The 10,113-nt window shown below is 58.5% G+C and overlaps 1 protein-coding gene across 1 annotated transcript; it reads right to left on the bottom strand.

Annotated features, from left to right (window-relative positions):
• Window positions 1–7,885: 7,885 nt before the first annotated feature.
• On the bottom strand, window positions 7,886–10,113 carry FAM43A (family with sequence similarity 43 member A). Its single transcript, XM_083505369.1, has one exon. It carries the CDS (start codon window positions 9,982–9,984, stop codon window positions 8,614–8,616), a length of 1,371 nt encoding a protein of 456 aa, XP_083361495.1. The 5' UTR covers window positions 9,985–10,113; the 3' UTR covers window positions 7,886–8,613.

Here is a 10,113-nt window from a genome sequence, read left to right as displayed (position 1 = left end):
CCCCTCTGCCTTTGTCATTTGGACACGGATGCCAGGATGCCCCTCTTGCATTTGAGACCTTCCCTAACCGCGAGAAATCTTCTTTCTCCCTTAGAGCAGCCAGCCTGCAAATAGATCTCTCCCGGGCCCCACCATGAAATTGGCCACATGCACATATACACACTGCAAACTGGATTTCAACCCTGCAAATTTGACCCGGTTTGGAACCCGCAGCCCCTGCCTGGAGTCCCAGGAACAGACCATATGGGCTCAGCAGTCCTGCAGCTGCCGCCATCCGTCCGTCCAAATGGATCAGATTTCCTTGCTGGAATGAGACTGTCAGAGGAGGGCGAGACAGACACCTTCTCCCCCACCTGAGCTGCCTGCAGGGAACCAGGGTGCTTGCAAGAGGGGGGTAGAGAGAGAGGGGGGCTTTTCAGGGGAAAGGTGCAGGTTTTCGGTGCTTCTGCAAAACCAAGACACTTGCAAACTCTCCCATTCCTTGTCCTGCACCTGCAAGTCCTCATCCTGCCTGACACAGAAGACTCCATGCGGCCCCTTCAAAGGAGTCCCCCAGGGGCAGACCTGAAACTATGAAACTGAGCACCCAGCCATGTGCTCAGGGTGAGCGTGGCCCCCGAGGCAGCCACACTCTGCTCAACACCAGCCACACCACAGGCCAGGGCAGAGGGGCTGCCAGCGGGGGCTGGGAGAGGCACTCGGATGTGGGGCGTCAGTGGGGCACCCTCCACACTGTGGGAATGGGAGGGGGTTGGCATCATGTTTCCCACTTCTGTCTCCTGCCTCCCCCTTGAGTTCCTCTCTGTCTCTGTCTCCGGGGTTTCTCCTCTGAAGCAGCTCTGCTCCTGATACATGAAACATCCAGGAAGCGCCTGCAGGATCAGCCCAAAAAGAGAGCCCCTCAAGGCCAGCATCCTCCCAGCGCCCCTGGGAAACCAGCAAGCAGGATTTGAACCCAAGAGCCCTCTCTCCCCCCTCCTGTGGCTTCCAGAAATTGGGATTCAGAAGAAGCCGTGAATCTGCCTAATCCTCTTTTGAAAGCCCTCCAGGTTGCAGGAGGAGAAATGTCTGTGTGTCTGTCTTTCCCTGCCTGGGCTGCTTCCTGACTCCTTCCAGAGGTGTTTCCTGTGAGCAGGCCCAGATCAGGCCCCCCCCTCCTCCCTCCTCCTGGCCCAGCAGCTGCATTCTTGACTGGAAGAACATCTTGTTTTTGTTTTGAAAGGGCAGGGCGGGATCCTGCGCCCGCCCGGGAGGCAGCAGCAGCACCGTCATCCCGAATGCTCCCCAGCAGCCCTTTCCAGCTGCAGGGCCAAAGCTCTCCGGTTTCACAGGGCCAGGAGGTGGCTCTGCTAGCAAACCCATCCAGATGCTGCCTGCTGTTTTGCCTCTGGCGGATCCGGGGGGGGGGAGGAGGGCGGAGAGGAGCTCTGGGTCCAAGCACCCCCCTTCCTGCATCTGCTCCTAAGGCAGAGGAGATGCCTCCTTGGATCACAGCACCGTAGAGTTGGAAGGGAACCCCAAGGCCATCCAGTCTGACCCCCTGCAATGCAGGAATCATGGCTAAAGCATCCAGGACAGAGGGCCACCACCTCTCATGGGAGACCGTCCCCTGTCAAACAGCCCTTACTGTCAGAAAGATCTTCCAGAAGTTGAATCGGAATCTCCTTTCTGGTCAGTTGAAGCCATGGGTTCGGGTCCTACCCTCCGGATCAGGAGAAAACAAGCTTGCTCCTTCTTCCTTCCCATTTGGGGCAGGGGGACGGGGGTTCTGCATTGCTGGGAGGGGGGCTAAGCGGCCCTTCCAGTCTCTTCCAGCTCCACCAGGCTAGGATTCCGTCATCCTTTGCGAAAGGTGCAGAGGGGCTGGGAAGATCAGGCCGTGTTCCTGGAAAGGAGTTTGATCCAGGAAAGGGGAAGCCAAGAAACGGGATGACAATGACTGTGGGCGCATGTTTCAGACACTGGGAATGGCCTTCCCTCAAGGTGACAGGAGGACTCCACAGGGTGAAGGTTTTCTCATTTCCCCATTTCCCCTCCTCCAGGAACAAGCACCAAGGAAGGCCGGGAAGCCCTTGCAGAAGTTAGAAAGAGGAGTCGGCTGTGCATAGGGGTGACTGGCAGGCATCAGAGAGGTCACTAACTCTCCAATTCCCAATGCAGGTTTCGTCTTGAAAAAATAAGTTTAGGATTTTTTAGTAATATAGAAACAAAGAGATGGATGGGTGCACATAAAGGGTTTTTCCCCCCAAAGGTGGGTGGGCAAGACTGGCAGATGAGCTTCTGCCACCCAGACTGCCTGCCATTTTTCTGGGCAAGCCAGGCTCTGGCTGGCAGCTGATGACTCTGCAGAGAGCGCTCCTTCGATTCCTGCATCTGCAACCACCCAGTCGGAAAACCGCAAACGTGTAGCTGAACTGGACAACTTGAAAAGAGAATTAGACAGATTCATGGAGGGGGAGGGGGCTACTGACAGCTACTAGACCCCAAGGCTGTGCTGTGACTCCCCCCTTGAAGGCAGCAACGCCACTGCCAATTGCAGGAGGGGGGAGGGGGCTCTTGGGCCCAGGACCTCCTGGAGGGCTTCCCAGAGGCCACTGTGGGAAGATCCTGGACTAGATGGGCTGTGGGCCGGATCCAGCAGATGTTCCTCTTATGTGCCACTTGCCTTAACTTCCTCCCTCAGCTAAAACGAGAGCCGGCCCTCTTGAAAATGGACCACAAGGAGGAGGAGGAGGAAGGAAGGACCTGCCTTGTTTGTGCTCCTTCCTTGGCCAAATTTAACTCCCTCGCCGTCTCCCCAAGGAGAATTTCATCATCTCCAGAGCCTGGGCTTGAGTGATGCTTGTGGGCTGGCTTGTTTCCAGACGGGGCTTGCACACCCTCGCTCAACTTAGAACTCCTTAAAATAGAGGCCACGGTTATAAATGAAAGGCCAGGCAGACAAAATGCAGGTTTTTAAATTCCTTCCTGGAATGTAAGGTTTTTAAATTCCTTCCTGGCCTTGAGATGAACCAACGGGGAAGAGCAGAAGAAGCGTCTGCCGGATCAGGCCAGCGATATTGGGGCTCAGAAAGAACGGTGCCTGAGAAAGGGTTTTCTGTCTTGCAAGTGTTAGTTATCTTAAGAATCTACTTGTAATTCTGAATTGCTGCAGGGTGCCCTGTGTGGTACAGAAGTGCCAGCAGAGCAAGGCAGAAATCTGGATATGAAAGCAAATCTTTAAGCTGCGATTCCTGCATTGCAGGGGGTTGGACTAGATGACCCTTGGGGTCCCTTCCAATTCCGCAGTTCAGATGTCAAGGAAATAAACAACTCTCTGGCTTTTAGAAGACATCTGAAGGCAGCCCTGTTTGGGGATGTTTTTAATGTTTGAAGTTTTATTCTGTTTTTAGTGTTCTGTTGGGAGCAGCCCAGAGTGGCTGGGGAAAGCCAGCAAGATGGGCAAAGTATAATAATAATAATAATAATAATAATAATACCACCACAACTGAAACAGGCTGGGAGTTGTGGGTATCAGAGGCAGAGAGCAGCGTAGGGTGTGGAAGGAAAACCTCCCTTACTGCACAGGCTGCCTGGGCAGAGATGAGGGTGGCCGGGTGGCCTCCTTTATGGAGCAGTCTCCTCTACCCGAAGGGCCACCTAGTTGAAAGGGGGAGGCCACCGGAAGGGAGTGGCTCTGCCGTGGCTGGGGGGAGGCCCTTGAAGTTGCCCCCCCTCCCTGGGCAGCCCCTGGCCAAGGGTGATTCCACTTCATTTGGCTCCCCCCTCCATGGGTGCTTTCCCCGTGGCCTCCTCGGTGTTCCCCACAAGGAAGCACTTTGCCCACCACTCCCCCCCCTCGGCTTTTTCTCTGGCTTAAAACATGGGTCAGAGGCATTGGGGGCAGAGGCTTTGCTTGTATGCACAGGCAGATAAATCCTAAAAAGAAGCACACCAAGATTAAGCGGGGATAATCTCTTGGCCATCTCAGAGAAAGGGATCAGGAAGGGAGCACAGCCCTGGTTTGGCTCCTCTGGCTGGCAGCAGCTCCCCAAGGCGCCAAGAGGAGGGCACAATTCCCCACCTAAGGAGAGGCCTCTGGATCAGAGCAAAGGCTCATCTGCCCCAGCGTCCTGTTCTCACAGGGGCCGAACGGATGCCCAGCTGGGGAAACCTGCAAGGGGGATGCGAGTGCAAGAGCCAGCTCCCCCCTGCCTATGACTGCAGGGGTGAAATCTCTGCAAGAGCTTTACAACAAATAATAAAATTGCCCCCCTACCTCACAGGGTTGTTGGGAAGATGAGCCCCACAGACGCCACGCTGACGTCCCCAGAGGAGAGGGGGGATTTAAATGGAAATAAGAGCAGATTCCCTGCAGGGCCCCGCTGGCTTCCCTGTGAACCCCTTTGAGCCTCCCCCCCCCCGGCCCTTCCTGGGAGCAACAAGGGGGCTGCCTCTGAGGCTTCTCCTGTGCAGGAGGCAGACAAGGCCGGGCCATCGCTGGCTACTTTGGAGGCAGGAAGAAGAAAGGCAGGCACTTGTTCCAGCTTCCCTCCCTCAGTGCAGGAAACTTGCCATCTACTGGATCTAGACCAGTGGGCCCACCTTGCTCAATACTGCCTACACTGACTGGCAGCAGTGGCTCTCCAGGATTGCAGTCAGGAGTGCTCTGCGGGGAGATGTCCGCAGGAGTTGGGGCTGGGACCTTCTCAGCTCTGCCCCAGAGCGACAGCCCTTCCCTGGGTGCCAAGTTGGGCTGACCAGGACTGCCCAGGACTCACTCTGGGGACACAGGCCTGGTGGCTGCCTCCTCTTCCTTTTCCTCCAAGAGGCACTCTTGGCTCTCAGAGGCTTAGGAAGTAGTTTCTTGCTGGGGGCCTGGGAGAAGCCCAGGTGAGCTGATGAACTAGCCCTGCTCATGAGGAGGCTCACCACACATAACCAGCTGAGGGGAGTCTCTGCCACATGCAGGCAAGAGCAGAAGAGCTCAGGGAAATCCCAGGTGGGTTCAAGTAGTCACTGCAGAGCTCCTCTCGCCACAGGGCAACCACTCAGTCCTGTTTCTTGCAGATCCTGCCACCAGGGAGGGCACATAATGGATTTGGATTTGATATCCCGCTTTATCACTACCCTAATGAGTCTCAAAGCGGCTCACAACCTCCTTTCCCTTCCTCCCCACAACAAACTGTGAGATGAGTGGGGCTGAGAGACTTCAGAGAAGTGTGACTAGCCCAAGGTCACCCAGCAGCTGCAGGTGGAGGAGTGGAGACACGAACCCGGTTCACCAGATTACGAGTCTACTGCTCTTAACCACTATAACACACTAATAATTAGTTTGAATCACTAGTGGAGAGCAGAACCGCAAGAAGGACGGAAAACCAGGGACCCCAGTTCCTGACATTTCCACGCCCGTCTTGCGCCAGGAACTGCCTGATCCCCACTTCTGCTCCCTGTTGAGAGGCAACGAAGCAGCCCAAGCTCTTTGGGTGGGGGGCGAAGAGGGAGGGAGGAAAGTTTGCCTCTTGGGCAGGTGCCAAAAAAGGCAGGAGCCCGTTCAGGGGGAAAATGGCTACCCTTTCTCTACCGGCTCTCCAGCCCCAGAGGATCCCTGCAACTCCCTCTCCCTTGCCTGGTATATTGTAGCTGAGTAATCTGCTTGGCGGAGGGGGAGAAAGGGGCCCCTCTCCCCACTAAAGGATATGTTATATTGGGGGGGGGTGCTCCACAAACCCTGATGCCTGATGATCGTCTTCCAAAGCAAATACTCTATTCCAAACTTAAAAATGGAAACTGTAATGCTGGTGGTCAACAAAAGAGGTTTAAAGACTGTCTCAAGGCAAATCTAAAAAAAATGTAGTATAAACACCAGCAATTGGGAAACACTGGCCTGTGAGCGCTCCAGTTGGAGAACAGCCTTGACCAAAGGAGTCCTGGGCTTTGAAGACACTCGAACTCAGGACACAAGGGAGAAACGTGCTAAGAGGAAGGCACGCTTGGCAAATCCACACCAGGATCAATTCCCGCCCGGAAACCAGTGTCCCCACTTTGGAAGGACATGTGGATCCAGAATTGGTCTCCACAGTCACTTACGGACTCATTGTTCAAACCGTGTTTATGGAAGACAATCTTACTTGGCTACAAGGGATCGCAGAAGAGGAATAATCTGGGGGGGGGGTGCTGCTGCTCCACAAACAGCCCCTCCTGCCTTCTGCTGTCCCCCTTGTGGCACTTTGAACATGTTCCTGCCAGAGCTTTGAGGCGGCAGCCGTAATCCCACAGGACTGGGATCTTGAATTAATCATGGGCTTTTGTCACCGGAGCTGCTTTGCCTGCCAAGGGAGCATTTCTCGCTTCAGGTGACTTTCTGAGCTACTTTCCTATGAAATTCAAAACTCTCAGCTCCTGATTCTGCACTCCTCCTGCCGTGTAGGGCCTAAACCCTGGAGGCTGTGTACTGGGGAGGAAGGGGAGGCCTGGCCTTACATGGGGGAGTCCTGGGCTCAAAGCCCACCCCCCGCCCTCTCTCTTGGAAGTGGAGAGGGCCTTGCAGGACATCCTTGCCAGGGACTCTGTGCAACGGAGGTTGTCTGGGTCCCGGCAGCTGCCCAGGTTGTGCCTGAAGAGCTCTGGCAAGGGAGAGGCCACCGCTCCCCCTTTTTGGACTGCTCTTACCCTTGCAGAGTTGATCCCTCTTCTCCTGCAAAGGAAGCCCCCCAGGCCTGGCCCAGCATTCTGATTCTGCAACAAAAGCAAGCCAAGGAAACTACCTCTCAGCCTTGTCTACCTCCCATGGTGGTTGTGAGAACAAAATGGGTTGGAGGCAAAAACCCTGCATGTGACCCTCAGCTCCTTGGAGTATGGTGGCAGAATAGGAGCGCAAGAGAGGCAATAAATCAGTCCCAGCTCTTGAGCTGCAGCCCGAATGACCCTCACTTGGGACCAGACCATTTCTGGGCTGGCCACCAAACCTGCAAAATCAGACGGAACGAGGCCTGGTGGAGGAGACGGCAAGGCCTGGGAGAGGGGAGCAGCCAGGCTGCCCAAGAGCCCAGCGGCAGCAGGGGGAGATGGGGACACCATTCCCAGGGGGCCAAAAAGTGGGGCACCTCATGAACTCCTTCTTGTAGCATCATGGAGGAAGCAGCAGCAGCAACAACAATGGTGAGGTAGGCAGGGATGTCAATGAGCAGCCAGGAAGCCCCACGGCCCTGGGCAGAGCTGCTGCCTGGCCTGGCTGGGCAGAGTGCCTTGAGAATGTGCAAAGGTGCTCTGCTGCTCCAGAGGGCAGCTGGGAGGGCCAGTGTGGGCAGAGGTCCCTCTCCCACTGCTGCAAGCAGGTTGCTTAGCAAATGGGTGGGGAGCCATGCGGCTAAACCCTGCCCTCTAACCACTCTCCTACGGAACCCAGCCACCCCTTTCAGCTGCTGTTGAACCAGCTGAGGGAGGGGCAGGTAAAATCCTGGCACCTGTTTCTCTCTGCCAGCACCAAGAGGAGGTTTCTCATCCCTCCTAGTGCAGTTACAAGCACAGAAACCCACCTGCTTTTGGATGTCAAGAGAAGGGTGCTGGGGGGGGGGCAGTGTTGAATCTCCCCATCCAGTTGGGCCCAGAGATCCTTGCTTGGCTGGATATTGGAAGGGCTGAGCCATAAAGAGCCCCTTCCCACATTTCTCCCCCCAGGATACCAAAGAATGTCAAGCGGCTCCAGCCAGAGAAGATGTGACTGGGCTGGGGGGGGGGCACAGGCCTGGGGGAGAGCCATGGGGGCAGCACAAAGGCAGGCAGCCTCCTGCTCAGCCGGCAGCAGCAACTTCCTCTGTGAGCATCTCCAAATACGGGGTGCAAACCCAGCCCAGGAGGCCAGGCTCCTGCCCCAGAAATTAAGAAAAATAAGAACAACAGCAACTAAATGTATTAGATATACATTTGTGTTTTCCATGGGTTGAAGTGAACATCCACATGTACAGTTTCCTTTTGCACAGCAAAAGATATAATAATAATTATAATATATCTATACATATCTATAGAAACACTGAGACTGGAGAAGAAAATGGATTTGTGGAGAATAAAAATAATATTCGCCAAACCTCATAATTTAAAAAAAACACCCCAAAAAGGTCTCCATGATCTCCACCACAGTGCAAAAGAAAGAAAAACAAAAACAAAAAATCTCTTAACACAGCATGGAATGGAAGGAACCAGGGAGGGAGACACACGTTTTTTCAAAAAAAGGAGGAAGGGTAGAAGGAGTCAGGCAGGGAAGGAGGGATGAAGACCCCCCTCCCCCCTTGGGGATCTGTAAACAAGACACACCCCTCCCCCACCCCCAGGGTTACGGAAAAGCATTTGGCAAGTCTGGGGGGTCCCGAGAAGCCGGGGCGTCATCCCACCGTTCGGGAGCGGGGTGGTCCTACCGGCGAGCGGGCGGGGGGCCGGGGCTCCTTCTCTGAAGCCCGGCCGCCGGGCTGAGGAGGAACTGTGCCGGGGCTTTTCTGCCTGGAGGGGGAGGCTCGCGTGGCGGCCCCGGGGGGCAAAGGGGTCCCACCTGGAGGGCGCCGGCGAGCGTGGCCCGTCTTCCCTGCGCCTTGGCGGAGCCTCCCCTGCCTAAGGCCAGCCGCCCCTCCGACGGCTCCGTCAGCCGCTGTCTCCTCCGGGCTCGGGGCTGTCCGGTCCGCGGCACGGCTGGAGCGGCGGCGGCGGGGAGCCTCCGTCGTGGCCGTTGCTCTCGATGGACGACTCGCTGCCGGTGCTCTCGCCCGAGAGGAGCCGGGTGACGCGCAGGTCGGCGCGCAGCAGCGCCACGTCGTTGCCGATGGCCAGCTCGCCCAGGTCGCAGATGAGCTGCCCCAGGCTGGGCGCCGCGTCCGCCCCGTCGTCGTCGTCCTCGCCCAGCGGCGCCAGCAGCTCGTCGTCGTCGCAGTCGCCCTCCTCCTCGTCCTCGCCGTCGGGGCCGCCTCCGTTGGCGAGGCCTCCGGCGCGCAGGTCGGCGGCGCGCTCCTCCAGCTCCTCGCCCAGCGCGTCCTCGGTGATGGAGCCCAGCTTGGGCGCGCTGCGGCTGCGCTCGACGGGCGGCTTGTAGCAGCAGCCGGGGCCGTGCAGGAGCAGCTTGCGCAGGGGCACCAGCGGGATGGCGCCGTCGGCCGCGCCCGCCTGCTGCAGCTGCTGGTGCCGCGCGTCGGCGCGCTTCTTCAGGCGGCGGAACTCGGCCAGCGCCGCCGCCGACGTCTGGTAGAGGAGCAGCGCCATGGCGCGCGCCTTCTCGGCCTTGGAGACCAGCACGGCGTGACAGCGCAGCAGCACGGCCTTGTGCTTCACCTCGTGCCGGTAGATCCAGGCGAAGAGGCGCGGCAGGCGCGGGTCAGCCACGCAGTAGGTGACGCGGTGCAGCAGGTAGAGGTGGCCCGGGCGAGAGGCCGCCTCGGAGGGCGCGGCGGGCGCCATGCGGATGCCCTGCGGCCCGATGGTCAGCTTCATCTTGGTGCCGTGGCGCCCGGCCTCGCTCTTGGCCCAGATCTTGCCCACCGCCACGTCCGTGCAGCCCTCGCCCTTGGCCTGCAGCGTGGTGGCGTTGCCCAGGTAGAGGACCGTGTAGGTGGGCGCCTCGCTGCTCACGCGGAACTTCTTGCGCTTGCAGCGGAACAGGTTGCCCATCCTGCTGAGGGCGCCCTCGGGCGGGCACGCGCGAGCCAGAGAGCCCAGCGCCGCCGAGCAGGGCAGGCTCCCCGCGCCCGCCGCGCAGCAGCTGCCCTTGCCCTTCCCCGACGGCGCGCTTGGCGGCGGAGGAGGCGGCGAAGGAGGCGGAGGATGCCGCCGGGGCTTCTGCTGCGTCTTCTTGTGCTGCTGCTGCTGCTGCGTCAGCTGCTCGTCGTCCGCGGCCAGCAGCTCGAACTTGTGCCTCTTCCAGGGCAGCATGGCGTCGCCGCCCGACGGCGCGGCCGGCCCGGGGCGCTGCTGCTGCTGCTCCTCAGCTGGAGGCGCCCGCCGCAGCCCCGGCCGCCCGCGCATCCCGACGGCGCCCGAGGGGGACAGCCGGGCACGGGCCCCCCGCCTGCCACCGCCGCATCGGCGCGCGCGCCCGCCGCCCCTCGCCGCCGCGCCGCCGCCGCTGCCCGACCCGCCGCCGCTCCGTCTCCA

Source organism: Podarcis liolepis, assembly GCF_965112155.1.
Source record: "Podarcis liolepis genome assembly, chromosome: 5".
NCBI classification, from domain to species: Eukaryota; Metazoa; Chordata; class Lepidosauria; order Squamata; family Lacertidae; genus Podarcis; species Podarcis liolepis.
Note: the sequence above shows the minus strand (reverse complement) of the source record. Positions and strands in the feature narration are given on the sequence as shown.